General features: G+C 52.2%; 1 protein-coding gene across 1 annotated transcript in view; it reads left to right on the forward strand.

Annotated features, from left to right (window-relative positions):
• The first annotated feature begins 147 nt into the window (after positions 1-147).
• The window catches only part of AHRR (aryl hydrocarbon receptor repressor), an 84,558-nt gene continuing 63,826 nt past the window's right edge, over positions 148-20,879 (forward strand). The window contains exons 1-2 of the mRNA XM_063085991.1: positions 148-212; positions 8,632-8,813. Of these exons, the coding sequence (XP_062942061.1) occupies positions 151-212; positions 8,632-8,813 (244 nt within the window). The 5' untranslated portion in view covers positions 148-150. The remainder of the gene's footprint in view (positions 213-8,631; positions 8,814-20,879) is intronic.

Raw genomic sequence — 20,879 nt, forward strand, 5'->3', positions numbered from 1 at the left:
CCCCATCAGCCAGCCTGTGTTGGGGCAGTCGGGGCAGGGTTGCCCGCCCCCCACCACCAGGGCAGGTGGTCTTGGCTGATGTTCCTGCCTTTGATGGCCCTGGGGATGGGCCCAACTTGATGCTCCCTTTCTTTTTTAGGGCCAAGGAGGATGATTCCGCCAGGGGACTGCATGTACGCGGGAAGGAAAAGAAGGAAACCCATTCAGAAACAGTAAAGTATCATGTCTTCTGAGCGTGCTGATTGTTTTGATGGGGAAGGGAGGTGTTTGTGTTTTCTTTGAAAAAAGTGAACATTGGCACAGAAAGCACGATTTCAGCGAGCCTTCCTGGGGCTGCTGAGAGGGACGTGGATATGGCGGAGTGACGGCCGGGGGATCGAGGGCTGGGGGGGCGTCGTCGAGGGCTGGGGGGTGTCGAGGGTGGAGGGGGGGGTCAAGGGCCGGGGGGTGTCGAGGGTGGAGGGGGGGGTCGAGGGCCGGGGAGTGTCGAGGGTGTGGGGGGGGTCGAGGGCCGGGGGGTGTCGAGGGTGGAGGGGGGTGTCGAGGGCCAGGGGGTGTCGAGGGTGGAGGGGGGGGTCGAGGGCCGGAGGGTGTCGAGGGTGGAGGGGGGTGTCGAGGGTGGAGGGGGGTGTCGAGGGCCGGGGGGTGTCGAGGGTGGAGGGGGGTGTCGAGGGCCGGGGGGTGTCGAGGGCCGGGGGGTGTCGAGGGTGGAGGGGGGTGTCGAGGGCCGGGGGGTGTCGAGTGTGGAGGGGGGGGGTCGAGGGCCGGGGGGGCGTCGTCGAGGGCCGGGGGGTGTCGAGGGTGGAGGGGGGGCCGAGGGCCGGGGGGTGTTGAGGGTGGGGGGGGTCGAGGGTCTGGGGGGTGTCGTCGAGGGCTGGGGGGCGTCGAGGGTGGAGGGGGGTCGAGGGCCTGGGGGGTGTCGAGGGCCAGGGGGTGTCGAGGGTGGAGGGGGGGGTCGAGGGCCGGGGGGTGTCGAGTGTGGAGGGGGGGGTCGAGGGCCTGGGGGGCGTCGTCGAGGGCTGGGGGGCGTCGAGGGTGGAGGGGGGTCGAGGGCCTGGGGGGTGTCGTCGAGGGCTGGGGGGCGTCGAGGGTGGAGGAGGGGGCCGAGGGCCTGGGGGGTGTCATCGAGGGCTGGGGGGAGTCGAGGGTGGAGGGGGGGGTCGAGGGCCTGGGGGGGCGTCGTCGAGGGCCGGGGGGTGTCGAGGGTGGAGGGGGGCGTCGTCGAGGGCCGCGGGGTGTCGAGGGTGGAGGGGGGGTCGAGTGCCTGGGGGGGTGTCGTCGAGGGCTGGGGGGTGTCGAGGGCCGGAGGGGGGCGCGGGCTGCCGACCGTACAGGCTGAGGGGCTGGATAGGCGCCGCCTCTTTCCGGCGTTAAGTTACAACCTGCCGCTGGCTTTCTTTAGAGGGACACAAACTGCAGGGGGGACTTGCCCTGGGCCACTTTACACGGCTGGTGGTGAAAGGAGAGGTCAGGGTTGAGCCAGGCTTAGTTTGGCCAGAAGCTGACATGGATCTTTGGAAGCTTCGCTGTCCTTCAACACCCCAACCACCCTTTGCCCCAAGACCCCCTTTCAGGGACACCTCCCCGAGCTGCGTTGTGAGCCTCACCACAGACGAGCAGAGACTCCGTCCAGGCTGGTCCTCCCTGTTGCGGGGCCTCTGGTCAGTGTAGCTGGAGAATGGGGGGGAACCTGGAGCCCAGGACCCCGCCATGCCCGCGGCACATGGCCCCTCTGGTGCCCATGGTCAGACCATGTGGAACCCGGGGACCCCAAGGCTGGAGGTGTGGGTGGTGGCAGCAACCACAGGGTTATAGACCCACCTGCCAGGAGGTCAGCAGAGGAGGGGCATCTGCAGGGGGCCACGGGCTGCCACTGCTCCTCCTGGAGCCCTGGGGATGCATCCACCATCAGCTGGGCATGCTACGTGTGTGTGAGATACACCATTGCAGGTGCAATAAAGCTGTGTGTGTGGTCCATGTATGTGAGTGTTATACACCTGTGTGCGAGGCTGTGTGTTGTGTATGAGGCTGTGTGTGGCCATGTGTGAGGCTGTGTGTGAGAAGCTGTGTGTGTACAAGGCTGTGAGGGCCTGCATGTGTGAGGCTGTGTGTGAGAAGCTGTCTGTGTGCAAGGCTGTGAGGGCCTGCATGTGGGAGGCTGTGTGTGTGGCTGTGTGTGCAAGGCCACGTGTGTGTGATGCCGTGTGTGTGAGGCCATGTGTTGTGTGTGAGGCTGTGTGGGTTGTGTGTGCGAGGCCGTGTGTGAGGATGTGTGGGGTGTGTGTGTGAGGCTGTGTGTGGTGTGTATGTGAGGCCATGTGTGAGACTGTGTGGGGTGTGTGTGTGAGGCCGTGTGGGGTGTGTGTGTGAGGCCGTGTGTGAGGCTGTGTGGGGTGTGTGTGTGAGGGCCATGTGTGAGGCTGTGTGAGGTGTGTGTGTGGGGTGTGTGTATGAGGCCATGTGTGAGGCTGTGTGGGGTGTGCGTGTGAAGCCATGTGTGAGGCTGTGTGGGGTGTGTGTGTGAGGCCATGTGTGAGACTGTGTGGGGTGTGTGTGTAAGGCCGTGTGGGGTGTGTGTGTGAGGCTGTGTGTGGTGTGTATGTGAGGCCGTGTGGGGTGTGTGTGTGAGGCCATGTGTGAGACTGTGTGGGGTGTGTGTGTGAGGCCGTGTGGGGTGTGTGTGTGAGGCCATGTGTGAGGCTGTGTGGGGGGTGTGTGTGAGGCCATGTGTGAGACTGTCTGGGGTGTGTGTGTGAGGCCATGTGTGAGGCTGTGTGGGGTGTGTGTGCGAGGCCGTGTGGGGTGTGTGTGTGAGGCCATGTGTGAGGCTGTGTGGGGTATGCGTGTGAGGCCATGTGTGAGGCCGTGTGGGGGGTGTGTGTGAGGCCGTGTGGGGTGTGTGTGTGAGGCCATGTGTGAGACTGTGTGGGGTGTGTGTGTGAGGCTGTGTGTGATGTGTATGTGAGGCCGTGTGGGTGTGCGTGTGAGGCCATGTGTGAGGCCGTGTGGGGTGTGTATGTGAGGCCGTGTGGGGTGTGTGTGTGAGGCCATGTGTGAGGCTGTGTGGGGTGTGTGTATGAGACTGTGTGGGGTATGTGTGTGAGGCTGTGTGGGGTGTGTGTGTGAGGCCATGTGTGAGGCTGTGTGGGGTGTGTGTGTGAGGCCGTGTGGGGTGTGTGTGTGAGGCCATGTGTGAGGCCGTGTGGGGTGTGTGTGTGAGACTGTGTGGGGTGTGTGTGTGAGGCTGTGTGGGGTGTGTGTGTGAGGCCATGTGTGAGACTGTGTGGGGTGTGTGTGTGTGAGACTGTGTGTGGTGTGTGTGTGAGGCCATGTGTGAGGCTGTGTGGGGTGTGTGTGTGAGGCCATGTGTGAGACTGTGTGGGGTGTGTGTGTGAGGCCGTGTGTGAGGCTGTGTGGGGTGTGTGTGTGAGGCCGTGTGGGGTGTGTGTGTGAGACTGTGTGGGGTGTGTGTGTGAGGCTGTGTGGGGTGTGTGTGTGAGGCCATGTGTGAGACTGTGTGTGGTGTGTGTGTGCGGCCGTGTGGGGTGTGTGTGTGAGGCCGTGTGGGGTGTGTGTGTGAGACTGTGTGGGGTGTGTGTGTGAGGCTGTGTGGGGTGTGTGTGTGAGGCCATGTGTGAGACTGTGTGTGGTGTGTGTGTGAGGCCGTGTGGGGTGTGTGTGTGAGGCCATGTGTGAGGCTGTGTGGGGGGTGTGTATGAAGCCATGTGTGAGGCTGTGTGGGGTGTGTGTGTGAGGCCATGTGTGAGGCTGTGTGGGGTGTGTGTGTGAGGCCATGTGTGAGGCTGTGTGGGGTGTGTGTGCGAGGCCGTGTGGGGTGTGTGTGTGAGGCCATGTGTGAGACTGTGTGGGGTGTGTGTGTGAGGCCGTGTGGGGTGTGTGTGTGAGGCCGTGTGGGGTGTGTGTGTGAGGCCATGTGTGAGACTGTGTGGGGAGTGTGTGTGAGGCCGTGTGGGGTGTGTGTGTGAGGCCATGTGTGAGGCTGTGTGGGGGGTGTGTGTGAGGCCATGTGTGAGACTGTGTGGGGTGTGTGTGTGAGGCCATGTGTGAGGCTGTGTGGGGTGTGTGTGCGAGGCCGTGTGGGGTGTGTGTGTGAGGCCATGTGTGAGACTGTGTGGGGTGTGTGTGTGAGGCCGTGTGGGGTGTGTGTGTGAGGCCGTGCGGGGTGTGTGTGTGAGGCCATGTGTGAGACTGTGTGGGGAGTGTGTGTGAGGCCGTGTGGGGTGTGTGTGTGAGGCCATGTGTGAGGCTGTGTGGGGGGTGTGTGTGAGGCCATGTGTGAGACTGTGTGGGGTGTGTGTGTGAGGCTGTGTGGGGTGTGTGTGTGAGGCCATGTGTGAGGCTGTGTGGGGTGTGTGTGTGAGGCCGTGTGGGGTGTGTGTGTGAGGCCATGTGTGAGACTGTGTGGGGAGTGTGTGTGAGGCCGTGTGGGGTGTGTGTGTGAGGCTGTGTGGGGTGTGTGTGTGAGGCCATGTGTGAGGCTGTGGGGGGTGTGTGTGCGAGGCCATGTGGGGTGTGTGTGTGAGGCCATGTGTGAGACTGTGTGGGGTGTGTGTGTGAGGCTGTGTGGGGTGTGTGTGCAAGGCCGTGTGGGGTGTGTGTGTGAGGCCATGTGTGAGGCTGTGTGGGGTGTGTGTGTGAGACTGTGTGGGGTGTGTGTGTGAGGCCGTGTGGGGTGTGTGTGCGAGGCCGTGTGGGGTGTGTGTGTGACGCCATGTGTGAGACTGTGTGGGGTGTGTGTGTGAGGCCATGTGGGGTGTGTGTGTGAGGCCGTGTGGGGTGTGTGTGTGAGGCCGTGTGGGGGGTGTGTGTGAGGCCATGTGTGAGACTGTGTGGGGTGTGTGTGTGAGGCTGTGTGGGGTGTGTGTGTGAGGCCATGTGTGAGGCTGTGTGGGGTGTGTGTGCGAGGCCGTGTGGGGTGTGTGTGTGAGGCCATGTGTGAGACTGTGTGGGGTGTGTGTGTGAGGCCGTGTGGGGTGTGTGTGTGAGGCCGTGTGGGGTGTGTGTGCGAGGCCTTGTGGGGTGTGTGTGTGAGGCCATGTGTGAGACTGTGTGGGGTGTGTGTGTGAGGCCGTGTGGGGTGTGTGTGCGAGGCCTTGTGGGGTGTGTGTGTGAGGCCATGTGTGAGACTGTGTGGGGTGTGTGTGTGAGGCCGTGTGGGGTGTGTATGTGAGGCCGTGTGGGGTGTGCATGTGCAGTGTCCATGCATGGGTCTGTGTGTGGGGCTGAGGCTGCCCTTCCAGCCTCTCATGGTGCAGGGTCCTGAGCAGGTCATCACAATGCCAGCGCCACTGGCCGACAGTTGCGTGAAGCTGAGGCTGACCTGCGAGGCTGGGCACTGGGAAGGGTCTGTCTGCCTGAGTCGGTCATGTGGGGGCAGCCTGGGCACCGCAGGCTAGAGACAAAGCCGGTGGGACACGGGCGCGGCTGTGGTGGCAGGTTGGGGGCTGCACTCTGGGCTGGGTGCACGTGGCAGTGGCCCGAGAAGGGCTGAGGCGTTCCCACAGTGGGTCCGTGGAGGGGAGCGTGGTGGAAATGTCTCCTGAGTGTGTGCATTTGACAGAGATCTGTTTTGGTGACATTTGTCACATTAAATAAGGAAAGAAAATAGCTCTGCCACATGGCTGCAAATGCAGTGGTCTCTGGTGGCCCGTCCAGGGAAGAACCAGAGCTAAGTTCCTTATGTTTTTATTCCCACGCAGAGGCCTGAGGGGGTGAGTTTTGCAGCATCGGGCATTTGCGTTTTGTTTGTGGATGCTTTGGGCAGATGGCTGCTTATCCGCTGCCCTGCCTGGCGGCATCTGATCAACAGTTTCTCGTGAATGCTGCTTGACATGCTTTATGAATCAAGTGTGGACGTGCGGTGTGTGTTTCCTCCCCGTGGGTACGAGTCACAGTGTTTGCACACACTGTCGTGCCCCTCAGAGACTGCCGCACACTGGCGGGTCTGTTCCTGGCTGCCTGTATAGGGATGTGCCTGCCGTGTTTCTGCCACCCTCTGTCGCGCCTTTTTTGATGGCTTCAGTCTGTCGTGCGTGGATAAGCTGCGCATCGTTCTGCACACGTGCCTGCTGCTGGGAGAGGCAGCCCGCCGGATGCCAAGCACAGAGCACACCACAAGTGCGGGCTCTGGCTGCTCTGTACCTGGGCCATCTCCCGGGACGCATTTGCAGTGGAACTTTGACGGATAAGGGAATGTCTCCCTTGGGGACAGAGTCTTGTTTACTGTCTACTGTCGAGTGGTCATTCCCTGCACTCTGCACTCAGTGTTCCTTGGCTGAGCATGCATCCCCTGTCACAGCCTCAGTCTGGACCTACACCCCACAGGACTTGGGTTCACAGGGTGACACCAACATGCTGCCACTCATGCTGCCTGCTATGCTGTGACATGAGTCTTTCATCTCTGACTTGGGGGCTTTGCATCTTCACCCACCTCTGTGAAGCAGTGACAGGTGACCAGCTTGCAGGAAGGGTGAAATCAGACCCCAGACCGCCCAGTGTCCAAGGCTGTGCCAGTTTAACGTCCCTTCGCTGGTGCCCCCTGCCCATGCCCTGGCATAGTGTGCTTCTGACTTTGGGGATTTTGATTCACAGTCTCTCATCATCAGTGGGGTTGAAAAGTTACTTGTATTTCCTTTTCCGTGAACCATGCGGACGTCTTCTGCTTTCTCTGTTGGGTTATCTATGATTTTGTGCTTCTTGATGTGCTAGAGCTTGTTGTCTTTGAGGCAAATTAACTCTTGAATGGGTTTCATATACTTGACCCAAGCTTTGATTTTACTTATGGTGTTCTTTGCCATGAAGAGAAATTTAACTTTTATTGAGTTGAATTTATCAGTCTTTTCCCTGGTGGCTAATTCATTTTACCTTGTGATTAGAAAGCTCTTGCCTGCTCCGTTTGAGAGAGGATCGCCATCTTAACAATACCGAGTCTTCCATTCCAAGAACGTAAATATCTTTCTGTTTATTTAGGGTTTTAAAATTTGACTCAGCAATACTTTATAGTTCTGTTTAGGTGCCTTGGGTGTCTTTTGTTGGATTTATTAATGGGTGTCTTGTTTTTGGTGCTGCCTGAGCTGGAGGCTGCTGCTGCTGTCCCTGTGCTGAGCTTGTGGGGTGTCGGGTTGGAGCCCCGTGTCCATCACCTCTGGCAGGTCTTCTCTCCCTGGAGTGAACCTGAGCGTCTTCCACGTGCTGCTGTCCATGTGGCCCTGACTGACCCCTGGTCTCCACCCACCCTGCCGTGTCTGCTGAGCTCTTTGGACACCCACCTCTCTACCAGGCGATGGTCTCTACCCTGGTGCCCATGCGGGAAGCCTGGGGTGGGAGGAGCCAAGAACGGCCACAGCTTAGCTTATCTGCAGGCACCACCCATGTGGGGAGCAAGTGAGTGCTTCCCCCCTAGCTCTGGACAGGTGAGATTTGGGCCCAGCCAGGGCTCATGACTCGCAGAGAGGCCCCGCCCGTGTGCGGACAGCACAGGAGGAGAGGGTGAGGGAAGGGGGGGGTCTGTGTGGGGGCAGGTGAAGCAAGGAGGACAGATGTGACCTCTGAGGCCAAGCCCCAGTGGACCCTCCCCCAGTGGAGGCGCTGCCTGGGCCACAGCTGGTCCCTGACAGCACTGCTGGTGCAGGCCGTTCTGCGTCTATCTGCCCTCCCTCCATCTCACCCCCTCCCTAGCATCTCCCCCTCTCTGGGGAGACCGTGGGTGCCTCTCCTGTGGCACGGAAGGCTGTGCATGGAGCTGGTCCAGTTTGCCCCTAGGTTCTCCCACCCATTAAGTTTTGGCTTGCAGCGTGAGTGATTGGGTGTGGGTGCCACGTTAAAAAGAAATAGCAGAAAGTGGGAAGTTGAGGTCTGGGTCCAGCTGGTCAGTGAAGGTAGACAGGAAGTGGGGGAGGTGCACCTCTGTGGGTGGAGCAGGTCTGCAGGGGTAGGGGGAGAATTGAAGGAGGGTCCTGCCGCCCCATGTTGGACACAGCCCAGGTCTGAGGGCCCCAAGGCCCTCTCTTAACCCCCTCAGCCCTTCCCAGCCACACTGCAGAGGATGAACTGAGGCTCAGAGGGGCCACTCGCTCCTCGCGGCGTAGGCTGAAGCCACGGGCCCTGCACACTTGCCTGGACTGCTCAGATGCAGAGTCCAGGCCATGGGTCACAAGCTCTGAGCATTTATTTTTCCTGGAATGTTCGGTTTTGTTTAGGCACTGTGGAGACCCTGAAGGAGGCTGAGTGAATGCGCATTTTCCACGCACACTCTTGCCCAGACAGCCTGGGGTGGTGTCCTCCCACCTCAGGGAACAGAGAGGTCAGGAAAGGAGCAGGCGTCACACAGCCAGGCACCACGCCCTCCTGCCCTGAGGCTCTGTTCTCCTGCTAGTTTGCTGTTTATTTCTCTGTGCGTTCCCTCCAAATACTGAGCCATACTTAACTGATGTGCATTTTCAGTGTCTTAAAATGTGCATTTCCAGGAATGGGTGGGTTTTAGTCCTTTTCAGCACTTTTTGTCTTGGTGGCAGCTCGAATGCTCCCAGTGTGGTTATTACAGAGAGCAGGTTTCTGCTGTGGGGCAGTGGTTCCTGGTGAAGGCCGTCTGACCATGGTCATTTCCCACAGGAGGCCCACCGTTGGGGCTGAGAAGTCAAACCCCTCCAAGCGGCACCGGGACCGCCTCAACGCAGAGCTGGACCACCTGGCCAGCCTCCTGCCACTTCCACCCGATGTCACATCGAAGCTCGACAAGCTGTCCGTCCTGCGCCTCAGCGTCAGCTACCTCAGGGTGAAGAGCTTCTTCCAAGGTAGGACTTTCACCTGAGTCCAGCTGAGTCTCACCTGGGTCCAGCTGGGTCTCACTATGGTTCGGCTGGGTCTCACCTGGGTCTCACCTGTGTCCAGCTGGGTCTCACTTGTGTCCAGCTGGGTCTCACCTGTGTTCAGCTGGGTCTCACCTGGGTCTCATCTGTGTCCAGCTGGGTCTCACCTGTGTCCAGCTGGGTCTCATTTGTGTCCAGCTGGGTCTCACCTGTGTTCAGCTGGGTCTCAACTGGGTCTCATCTGTGTCCAGCTGGGTCTCACCTGTGTCCAGCTGAGTCTCACCTGTGTCCAGCTGGGTCTCACCTGGGTCTGATCTGTGTCCAGCTGGGTCTCACCTGTGTCCAGCTGGGTCTCACCTGTGTCCAGCTGGGTCTCACCTGGGTCCAGCTGGGTCCAGCTGAGTCTCACCTGGTGGGTCTCACCTGAGTCCAGCTGTGGTCAGGTGACATGCACCTGGTGGGCTGTGTGATGCACAGCCCCTTCTCCCCCCACCCCTCCCAAGCTGGACTCACCTGGATGACCCAGCCTGGCTGTGGATTGATGGGGCTCTGGACTTTCTCTGGCTCAAGTTCTGGCAGCAGCCTGGCTGTTTTCCAACACCCTCGGGTCAGGAGTCCTCGACCCCACTTTGCCGAGATGAGCCAGTTTGTGCCTCTGGTCCTGGGTTTGCTGGAGGCTGAGGAACCAGCACAGCTCTGGTTGGGGAGCTAGGGCCAGCCCTCCCCCTGCTCGGCTTCTCAGGGCCCCCCCATAGCCCAGATTCCAGGGGAAGATGGGAGTCTGCTTTGTGGATGACCGGGATGGGTCGGCCTGGAGGCTGAGTGTCTGCAGTTCACCTTGCTGCCCTTGGGTGCCCTGGGTGCCCTGGGTGCCAGAGCACCTACCCTCTGCCTTTGGTGCCACCTGCTGCCCGCACCTGAGGCCAGGCCACCCCACCAGTAACCACTGTTGCTGGCTACTGCTGCCCATTGGTGGGACCAGGCACCCTGGGGAGCTCCTGCATCCTGGCTGTGAGTCGGCCCCTCACCAGGGGTGGAGGGATTTTTTGGCACTGGTACCCTCGAGGTGACAGGGTTTGCTGCCTTCTGCCAGCTTGCTGGGGAGAAAGTTTGAGTGGGGCCAGGTGCCCACCCTCAGGCCTATACCAGGCTCTGGCCCTGCCCCCATTTTTTCTGTGACCCCAGAGAGGTCCCTGGAGAGGTGGGTCCCATCTCTCTGTCCACCAAGGGTCTGCGTTCTCTCACTAGCCCATAGTCAGAATTTTACCTGAATTCTTCTTGCCAGTCCGTGGTGTCTGGCTGGTGTCCTCAGAAGCGCATGCTTCCTTGGATTCCTGGTTATTGGATGCCCTGGGACCTGAGATCTCTGGGGGGCTTGAGGAGACATGCAGACTTGCAGACTACAGGCCTGTGAAGGGGCTGGGGGCTGGGAGAGGAGCCACGCTAGCTTCTGTGTTCTCATGCCTAAAGCAGTTCCAATTACATCACTTTTTAAATTAAAAATCTAGCCCCCACCCCTGTGGGACCCCCAGGTGTGGGTCCAGTGGCTCTTCCAGGTTGGCGGTGGGCTCGGTGTGGCCGGTGTTCTGACTCAGGTTGGAGGCTGCACAGGGCTCCCAAGCCTCTCCTTGTGGCCCTTTAGCGGATGGGGCGTGGGACCTCTGCCAGTCTCCATGTGTCCTCAGAAACCCCTCCCCATGCTGTGTGGAGAAAAGGCAGGCTAGCACTCAGCATCACACACATAGTCCTGCGGTGCCGCGACCCTGCACAGGGCCTTCCCTGGACCTCTCCCCAGGATCTGGCCAGTCAAGCTCTCCACTGGAATCTAATACCATAAAATGTTGGCAGTGCTTATCTCTGATTGGCGAGGTCACAGCAAATCTTAGTTTTACCTTCCAGGCTTTCCAATTTCATACTGAAAACGCATTAATTGTATACATTTACCTCTATCCCCTGCCGGGTTGGGGTTAGGGTTAGGGTGGTCGTTCCCATCTCCAATGGTGTTAGCACAGTTTGTCTCCGAGACCCAGCTGCTGCCACACCTGCAGGACAGTTTGTGCTTCCAGGAGGGCTGAGATGTGATGGAGAGGAAGAGACGGAGGTACAAGACATGGCTGAGTCTCTTCCTGAACTCACCCCTGCATGGGCTGCCAGGACAGAATCGTGGGCACGGCCTTCCAGACCCACCTTCTGGGAAGTCCCCTTTTACAGATGAGGTGGTGTGGGCAAAGATCACCCCAGCTCCACAGTAACTGTTTAAACCTGAGGGTGGAGGAGTGGGTTTCATGTGAGGACAGCCAGGGCTGGGTTCAGGGCTGTCCCTAGTGGAGAGGTGCTGTCCTGCGCTGGAGATGTGGTCAGCCCACCTTCCTCCCACTGACAGCACATAGCCCTGACCTCCTGGCCTGGAGCTTGGGAAGGAGGCTAGGGTCTTTATCTCTCTGGATGGGTCTATCTGGACCCAACCAGCTGGGCTTGATGGCCTCAGAAATGCTCCAATTCTGCTGTTTCTAGGGAGTTCCACCTGATGCCTAGCACTTCCTACCTGCAAGCAGGGTGCTTTTCCCATCTTCCCTCTGACTGCAGCCCTTGGCGGTGTGAATTGCTGGACCACCTGCTGGTGCAGGCAGGGCACCCTTCCTGTCCGTCCCACTCGCTGTGCCGTGTAAAGGCCACGCGTGAGCTGCAGATAAAGTGCAGCTCAGTAATCCACAGACGTCATGAGAGTGTTGTAACTTCTGCAGTTATGTAAAATAATGAACTGCTTGATTTTACTATCACACGTCTTCTACCAAGGGTTCCAAATGTTGTGTCCCCTCAAGCCGTACAACTTAGAGAGAATCCTAATGACTCTCCAGAATTTCATTTCCATTGTATAGTTAGAAAAAAGTCAAGCTATAAAACTTGGATCTTAATCGATGCTTCTTAACTCAGAAATGGATGAGCTAATTTCATTAAAACTTCCATAAAAAGTCACCTTTGGGAAGGACATGGACTGGAAAGTTCTAACCTCAGAGGGTGATAATGGCCTGAAGATTTGCTTGCAACGTTTACTTCAGTGTTGACTTTCATGGATTTTTAAAAGGCAGTGGGGTTTATTTTATTTTTATTTGGTTTTTGTCTAGAGCAGTGTTTTAAGTTATAAAACCCTCTGTTTGTACCCTCTTCTGTGGGTGAGGGTTAAGGTCGGGATTTTCAACTCTTGTCAGTTGTGCTATTCACAAAAGGGGAATTCGGGGTTAAAAGAGAACAGAGGGGAGGTGGCATGTAGGAGGTGGTCACTGGGTCCCAAGAAGCACCAAGGATGTGGCAGGGCCAGGCCTGGGCTGCACTGTGGCCCTGCTGAGGGACGGGGAGTGGAGTGGGGGCTCCCTCCAGGCTCAGCCCAGGTCAGACCAAGGAGGGTCAGAGAAGCCACAGTCCCCCTTACTGGACTCCAGCTGTGGGTCAGGTCACCCTCTCAGGACAAAAGCACTTGCAGCTTTGGCTCGCTGGAGGCGCCTGCCTCTCTGTGGACTCCTTGCGGTCAGCAGGACAGGACTGAGGAAGGGCCATGGCCACCCAGACCTGGCATGAGCACTCTGTCCACCCAGCAATGTGGGAAGCATTGATGGGGCAAGCAGATGTGCATTTTTGCTGAGAAGTGCGAGGGAGTTGGGGGCTGCCTAAGAAACAAGCAGAGTAAGAAGGGAGAGAAGGAAATGCACAGCCTCGACTTGCTGTGAAGACATGGAGGCCATTCATAAGGAGGTGATGCTGCTCTGTTCTGTTCTTGCCCCAGCGTGGTATCTGGGCCCTTCTGCTCTTTTATGTTCTCTGGGTACAGCCCATGGGACCTGATTCCACACACTCCTGTGACCATCTTGGGCCCCCAACCAGGGTCTGTACTGGTTCCCATGCCCACTGGGCTGGGTGGGGCATGTCTGTCTCATGCCCATCTGGGCTCAGTGGGTATGTCTGCTTCTCCCCCACTGTGGGACAAGTACAGAAGTCCCACAACATTACAGAGTGTATCCTGGGATCTCGAACTTGGGAATACCGTGTTCATTAGCATATCCAAAATTAAGTGCTCTTCGAGTCTGTGAATGATTTTGTAAACCCAGGACTGAAGTCTATAAAATTATTAAGCTAAATTGTACCGATTTTCAGCTTTTACTAGAGATTTATCCCTCTCGTGGGGATCCTTGTTATGGGCTGAATGCTTGTGTCCCTCAAAATCCATATGTTGAAACCTTAAAGTGTGGTTGTATTTGGAGATGGAGCCTGTAAGGAAGAACGTGAAGTAAACTCATATGGGTGGGGCCCTGATCTGATAGGATTAGTGCCTCGTAGGAGGAGACAGAGAAGCTCGCTCTCTCTGAGCATGCACCAAAGGGGCCATATGAGGACACAGCAAGAAGGCAGATGTCTACGAATTAGAAAGAGAGCTCTCACCAGAACCCAAATCAGCCAGCACCTTGATCATGGACTTCTAGTCTCCAGAACTGTGAGAAAATAAATTCCTGTTGTTAAGGGCCGAGCCCGTGGCGCACTCGGGAGAGTGCAGCGCTGGGAGCGCGGCGAAGCTCCCACCGCGGGTTTGGATCCTATATAGGACTGGCCGGTGCACTCACTGGCTGAGTGCTGGTCACGAAAAAGACAAAAAAAAAAAAAATTCCTGTTGTTAAAACCACCTGGTCTGTGGTATTTTGTTAGAAGCAGCCTGAGCAGACTAAGACCTTAGTACTAAGAAGTGGGATGCTGGATAACAAATACCTAAAAATGTGGAAGCAACTTTGAAACCAAGTAATGGATAGAAGCTGGAGACGTTTTAAAGTGCCTGTTAGAAAATGCCTATTTCGTTGTGAGGGACCATTGGTAGAAATATGGATGTTAAAGGCAATCTGTTAAGGTCTCAAAAAGAAAAAAGGAGAGTTACAGAGAAAGCTTCTATTGTCTTAGAGAATATGTATACAGTTGTGTGTCTCTCAACAGTGGGGATACATACTGAGAAATGAGTCGTTAGGTGATTTTGTCATTGTGCAAACATCATAGCATGTACTTACACAAACCTAGATTGTACAGCCTACTACACATCTGGGCTCTATGACAGAGCCTACTGTTCCTACTGCTATTATACATGTGGTCCGTCATTGACTGAAGTGTCATTATGTAGCACATGACTGTATTGTCATGGACAGAATGTTGGTGAAATATGAACATTAAAGGTGTCAGGGTGAGGACTCAGGTGGAAATGAGGAGCATGTTATTGGAAACTGGAGGAAAGGTGATCCTTCTTAAAAAGCGGCAAAGAACTTGCTTAACTATGTTCTAGTGTTTTGTGGAAGGTAAAACCTGTGAGGGATCAACTTGGCTATTTAGCTGAATAGATTCCTAAGCAAAATGTCAAAGTGTACCCTTGCTTCTCCTTTCTGCTTATAGTAAAATGCTAGAGGAGAGAGATAAATGGAAGGAATTCTTAAGAGAAAAGGAACTATTCTTGAAGATTTGGAAAATTCTCAGCCTACCCCTGTTGCAAAATATGAGAAATTGTTTTCTGGACAGAACACTAAGGATGTGGCTGAACAACCATTTGTTAAAGAGACTGTGTGGGTGTGAACCACTGAAACACAAATTTAATTAGCTGCCTATACGGAAGTGAGGAATAGCTATGGGACTGCAGCAGCAGAGACCCTGCTGGCTTGTACTAAAGGGGGCTGGTGGGGACGATGGTGCTTCTCAGTCTTCCACAGGACTCATCCTTCAGGAGACCCTCAGGGCTGCCACTTGCACCACAGGCCCAGGGACAAGGCTGCTTCCTCCTTTGTTTCAGAGGGTGGAGCCAGGCAGCACCACAAAGAGCTTTGGGGGTGATGCTGCCCCCAGTGGGCCTGAGGGCAGAGCATTGAGCCAAAGAGAGTTATTCACAAACCTCAAGATCTCGTGGGATTTGCCTTGCAAGGTTTTAGACTTGTGTGGACCTATCACACCTTTCTTCCTTCTGAGCTTTCCTTTTAGGGATGGGAAAGTCCATCCTATGCCTGCCCACTATTGTATTTTAGAAGCTCAGAACTTGCCTGGATTTATGAGTTTGCAGCTGGAGGGGAATTTTGCCTCAGGATGTATCATACCTGGAGTCTCACCCATACCTGATTTGAATGATATTTAGATGAGACTTTTGGTAGACTTTAGGGTTGATGCTGGAACAAGTTAAGACTTTTGGACTGTTGGGATGGAATGAATGCATGTTGCATGTGAGGACTTGCATTTTGGGGAGCCAAGGGTAGAATGCTATGGATTGAATGTTTCTGTCCCCCTCAAATTCATATGTTGAAGCCCTAACCCTGTTTGGGTCTTTTGGAGAATGGGGCCTCTAAGCAGGTTATTAAGTTAAATGAGGTCATAGGGTGGGGCTCTGATCTGATAGGGGTGGCGTACTTCTAAGAAGAGACATCAGAGAGCTTACTCTGTCTGTGAGCACAGAAGAAAGGCCATGTGTGTACACAGCGAGAAGGCAGCTGTCTACAAGCCAGGAAGAGCCCTCATCAGGAACTGCACCTGGTGGCACCTCAATCATGAACTTAGTCTAGCCTCAGAATTGTGAGAAAATAGGTTTCTGCTGTTTAAGTCATTTTGGAATAGCAGCCCTGCAGACTAAGACAGGTCTCTTTGGCATGGCAGGAGGTTTAAGATCATTGCCTCTCCTGCTTGTGGCACATCCGGTGGGCGCACTCCTGCCATGGATGTGGGCACTGCAGCATTTGCCTTGCAGCTTTCTCTTCAGGCTGCTGCTCAGAGTCCTTCCCAAACCTGTCCCTCGCATCACTGATACTTTCTGGAAAGTGGCCTCCTCTTGGGGGACATTTCCAGCAAAGATACACTTGTTTCAAATCATTTCAGGGTATTCCCATGTGCTTGAGGGCCAGGAGAGGACAGAGTGGCCCTGACCTGTGCTGTGCAGCCACTTCGTCCCCAATCCTGGGCCCGTGAAGAAAGGTTTCTCCAAGCGCTGTTGTGGTTGCATGAAAAGATCACTCTTGATTATTTTATGAGCTAATTCTACTTTTCCTACCTTTCAAAATTGCTTCCAAAAGATACATCTGGCCAAGAAGAGCAGGGACTTGTTCATTCCCTCCCTAACTCCCTGCGGGTGCTTGGGTCCTTCCAGGACACAGGCAGGAGCCAGACCGAGGGTCGACAGAAAACTTGGGTTTTTTTTCCACGTCTGCCCAAGCAAACCTCTCTGTGGGCTGGGCTCCCTCTGCCCCTGGAAGAAACTGGAACAGCTTCAGGACTTTTCTCTGCAAAGCCTTCCATTCACGTGGCCCCCACGCAAGTTGGGCTTGTTATTTAGTACAAGTCTAGTGAAACAGTTAAAGCTCTGAATGTCTTTCAAATGTGAACTTCCTACCTCATCTGGGGCTGTGGCAGGTGGGAGGTTCAGGGAGTCAGGTTGGATGCGTCTCCCTTGTGTCCCCCACCACTGGTAGCTGTGCTTCTGACCTTCTTGGTCCTGGTTGCAGCAACAGAAGGGAGAAGAGGTGAGGGACGTGGCTGGCATGGTCATGAGGTGGCACATGAAGCTGGCAGTGGACCCAAGGGGGCTCTTGGGGTATTCTCATGTTTTCTTGAGAAACCACCATAACCTGGGGGTATCTCTGTCACAGTGGCCAACACAGGAGCTTCACGCTCTACATCTGACCCTTACACTTTCTTCTTTAGTTATAGTTGGCAGATGGTACCTCTAGTCTCCTTTGCCGCTGTCTGTTCTCACATCTCCAGGCACCCTTCTGGGCAGGATTTAAGATATCCCCAGGTGGTGTTCAGGCAGTGTGGCCTCACCTGGCCCATAGGAAATGTGTACCTTTGACCTACTGGGTTGGCAGTTATATCCACACACAGCCTAGTTGCCTACTTGTGCCCTTTAGCTTTCTCAAGTGTAAGAGGGACACCAGCCTTCGGTGCCCCCCACCATCCCCGAAGGCACACAGCAGGCCCTCACAGAGGTCCTCGTGAAGCCCCTTTCACTGGGATAAGGTAAGGAGAAAGCCCCCCATCTTTTTCATGGTGCAGGTGGGGTGGAGGAGGGACACAGAGCACAGCCCCCTCCAAGGAAATCCTCCTATCAACCCTGACCTTTTTTCATCTCTAACACCTCCTCTGCCTAGTTTACCCAGAATTTCACTTTGGGACATGACTACAGTTGGCAAATATTGTCTTGGGGACTCAGTCTAATATTCAGACTAAAAATTCAGACTGAAAGCGTTCCATGTTAACATCCTGTTAGAATGCAGATAAAAAAGAGACGGTCCCTGTTGTCATGGCACTTAGAGTTTAGTGGGGAATATCTGCCAGGAAATACACAGTGTCTTCCATGCACAGTAGATAACCAACTGTTCCTTTTCAACAAAAACTAACAGCAAAAACTACAAGAGAAAATATTTTAAACCTTCAAAAATACATTGATGAGCTGGCAGGAAATTAAGAAATACTCAGAGACCAAAAACTAAGTGAAGCTGAGAACCCAGAGATAACCTTATTAAAGGAAATTATTAAAGGATGTTCTTCATGCCAAAGGAAGGGAATTCCAGATGAAAGATTTGAGATGCAAGAAAGAATGAAGAACAGAAAGGTGGTGACTATATGGGTAAATCAAATCAAACATTGATCATATAAAGCAATAATGATAATATGTTGTAAGAACAAAAAAGGGAAATAAATGCATAGTCATAAAAGCATATACATTTGAAGGAGGGTTATTTGCGTTAAAGAGTACTAAGTTTCTTGTATTGACTTTGGAGGTTGATTAACTAATTTATAATAAAATGTCCAAGATAATCACCAAGACAATAGAAATGGGGTTTAACTTTCAGACTAAAGGAAAGAAAACAGTAGAATGAGAAAATGTAATCAATCAAAAGAAAAGGACAAGAAAGGAGGGGAAAAAACACAAAAAGGATGGAAAAAATAGCCCAGAAGTTCAAATATATCAGTAATTACAATAAATGTAAATGGACTAAACATACCAATTAAAAGATAATGATTATTAGAATGGATTATTGTACATTAGTCCCCCCTTATCTGTGGTTTCACTTTCTGTGGTTTCCTATGGTCAACTGTGATCCAAAAGTATTAAATGGAAAGTTCCAGAAATAAACAATTCATAAGTTTTTAATTTTTGCCTAGGTACTGTGATGAAATCTCATGCCATCCTGCTCCTTCCCACCTGAGATGTGAATCCCCCTTTGTCCAGTATATTTATGCCGTATATGTTACCCATCCTGTGCAATGTGATATTATAGGGAAAAACATAATATATATAGGGTTTGGTACTGTCCATAGTTTCAGGCATCCACTGGGAGTCTTGGAACTTATCTCCTACAGATAAAGGCGTTCTACTATATGCTGTTTTCAAAGAACATATCTAAACTCTAAGGGTACAGAAAAGGTGAAAGTAAAAGGATGGGAAAAGATATACTGGGGAAATACTAACCTAAAGAAATCTAGTGAATCTGTATTAATGTGAAAAATTAATTTTGGGGTAAAAAGCATTACTGACTGGAGATAGAGTTCTTACATAATGATTGAACAATTTCTTTCATCAAACAGATAAAATAACCTTAGGTTTGTATGCTTCTAGTAAGTTAACATCAAAATCTGTAAAACAAATATTGAAAGAACCTTAAGGAGAAATATATAAATTCATCATCAGAGAGAAGGATTTTAAATAACTCAGTATTTAATAGAATGAATAAATAAAAGTCAGTAAAGATTACAGAAGATTTGAACAATGCAAAAAAAAAAAAAAGTTAATCTAATGGACACACATAAAGCACTATACCCCCAAACTACAGAATACACATCTTTTGAAGCCCATGTGGAACTTGTGAATATATTCAATAAAGCAAGTCTCAATAAATTTCAAAAGACAAAATTATGAAGAACTAATTGTGGGACCTAAATGTAAATTAGCTGGAAATCAATAATAAAAAGATAACTTAAAAATCTTATATTTGGAATAAAAACACTTGTACATAACTCATAGGTCAAAGAAGAAAACATGATGGAATTTAGAAATATTTACAAATCAAAATGTGTGGGATATAGACAAAGTAATACTTATAAATAAATAAGTAATACTTATGTATAAAAAGAGAAAGTATGAAAATTAATGAGCTAAGCATTCAATTAAGTAGTTTTGATAAAAAATAGTAAAACAAACAAAAAATCAAAGAAAGGAAATAAAAGAAGATATTGACAAAACAAAGAGGAAACATACAATAGATTTTTTTTTTTTAAATAATGAACTTTGCCAAGATCTGGTGAATGATCAAGGTAAAAAGATTAAACAGTCTAAGGACTATAAAGGCAACACAATTATAGATGTTGCAGATATTTAAAAGATAATTTGAGGCCGATATGAACAAATTAATGCCAATAAATTAGAAGTTTGAAAACATAAATTCCCAGAAAATAAAGTTTATTAAAACTGAGTCTAGAAGAAATGGAATACCTGTAGTCATATGACCATTAAAGAAATGCAGTCAGTAGTTTAAAATCTTCTCACAGAGAAAATCTAGGCCCAGATAGTTTTAAAGCAATTTCTGCCAAATATTAAAGAAAAAATAATTCCACTCTGTACTGAATCCTGTGATGTTGAATTGAAATTGGAGGTACTCGTGTGAACTCATGGTTTTCAATCTATGAAGACAGAAACATGAATATATATGTAAAATATGTATACATATAACACACACAAGCTCTACCCACTGAGGTAGAGCAATGACACCCCATGCTATGGATTGAATGTCCTCCCAAACTCACTGAAGCTTAAATTGTATCCCCCAGAGTTCCAGGTATTGGAAACTTGGCCCCTACTAGGACAGTGCTGAGAGGATGGGAAATCCTGTATGGTAATTGAAAGGTGGGGCCTTGGAGAGGTGATTACGTTTATGGTTTAATGGTGGTCATGGGCATGGTTCTGAGGGCTTTAAAAGGAGAGCATGTGAGAGTCTCTCTCAGCTCCACCATTTTCTGCCATGTGAGACCCCTGCGTTGCTGTAAAGCCCCCACCAAAGAAGGCCCTCACCAGATGTGTTTCCTGGACTTTGGACTTTCAAGCCTCAGAAACTGTAAGCAATGAATTTGTTTTCTTACAAATCACCCACTTCCAGGTATTTTGTTATAAGCAACGGAAACAGACTAATATACCCTGGTAGCAACAAGCACACCTAACAATCAGATCTTAGTTTCTAAACACTGTTCACTATTAAAAGGAATAAGGGCTTTTGGGCTCCTTCCAGAGCTGAAGCAGGGAAAGTCCGAGGTGAGCTTGGAACATCCCATGCCAGAAAACAAGGCAGTGCTCAGAGGGCTGGAGACTTGTCATAGTGCAGAAGCCATCCTGAAGGGGCTCCTGCTGGCCAAGGCTGGGATAATTTCATCATTAAAATGAATACTGATGACTGAGTAATGGATTATAACACAGTGAATAAAATAGGATTCCACAAGTCTACACTGATATAAATAAATTTAATGAATAAATAAATAAGAGAAAGTTATTCCTTGCAAGAGACCGCTAACTAATAAGATAGAGATGACTATAGGTAGCAGAGGTGGATAATAAAATCATTCAGTAACCGTCACAGTAATAATTAGCTCAAGCAAGAAACATCAATGAATGCTAAAATTAGTGGTGAAAGTGGGGTGAGAAATGAGGTTTTTGTAGTCTCAAACAAACTACCTATTAATAACAAAAGGGAAAGCTCTTAGAGTAGAGAGACCCAGAATTCACTGTCCTAAGTGATCAAATTCAGCCCTGCAATAGTGGAGCAAATTAGCATGTGCGCCACAGCCCAGGATGTGGGAGCAGAACATGCGTCCCTTTGGTGCTATTCCGGCTGAGGATGAATGGACATTGAGGAAACACGAGACAAACACAAACTGAGGGGCAGTCCACGAAGTGACTTGCCCGGGGTCTTAAAGGACAGGCTGGAAGGAGGGATGGAGGGGCCGCGGGGAGCAGACCCTTGGCTAGAAGGATGTTACTGGGATAGCTGGTGAAACTCCAGT

This window comes from Cynocephalus volans, chromosome 2, assembly GCF_027409185.1.
Source record: "Cynocephalus volans isolate mCynVol1 chromosome 2, mCynVol1.pri, whole genome shotgun sequence".
Lineage (NCBI taxonomy): Eukaryota > Metazoa > Chordata > Mammalia > Dermoptera > Cynocephalidae > Cynocephalus > Cynocephalus volans.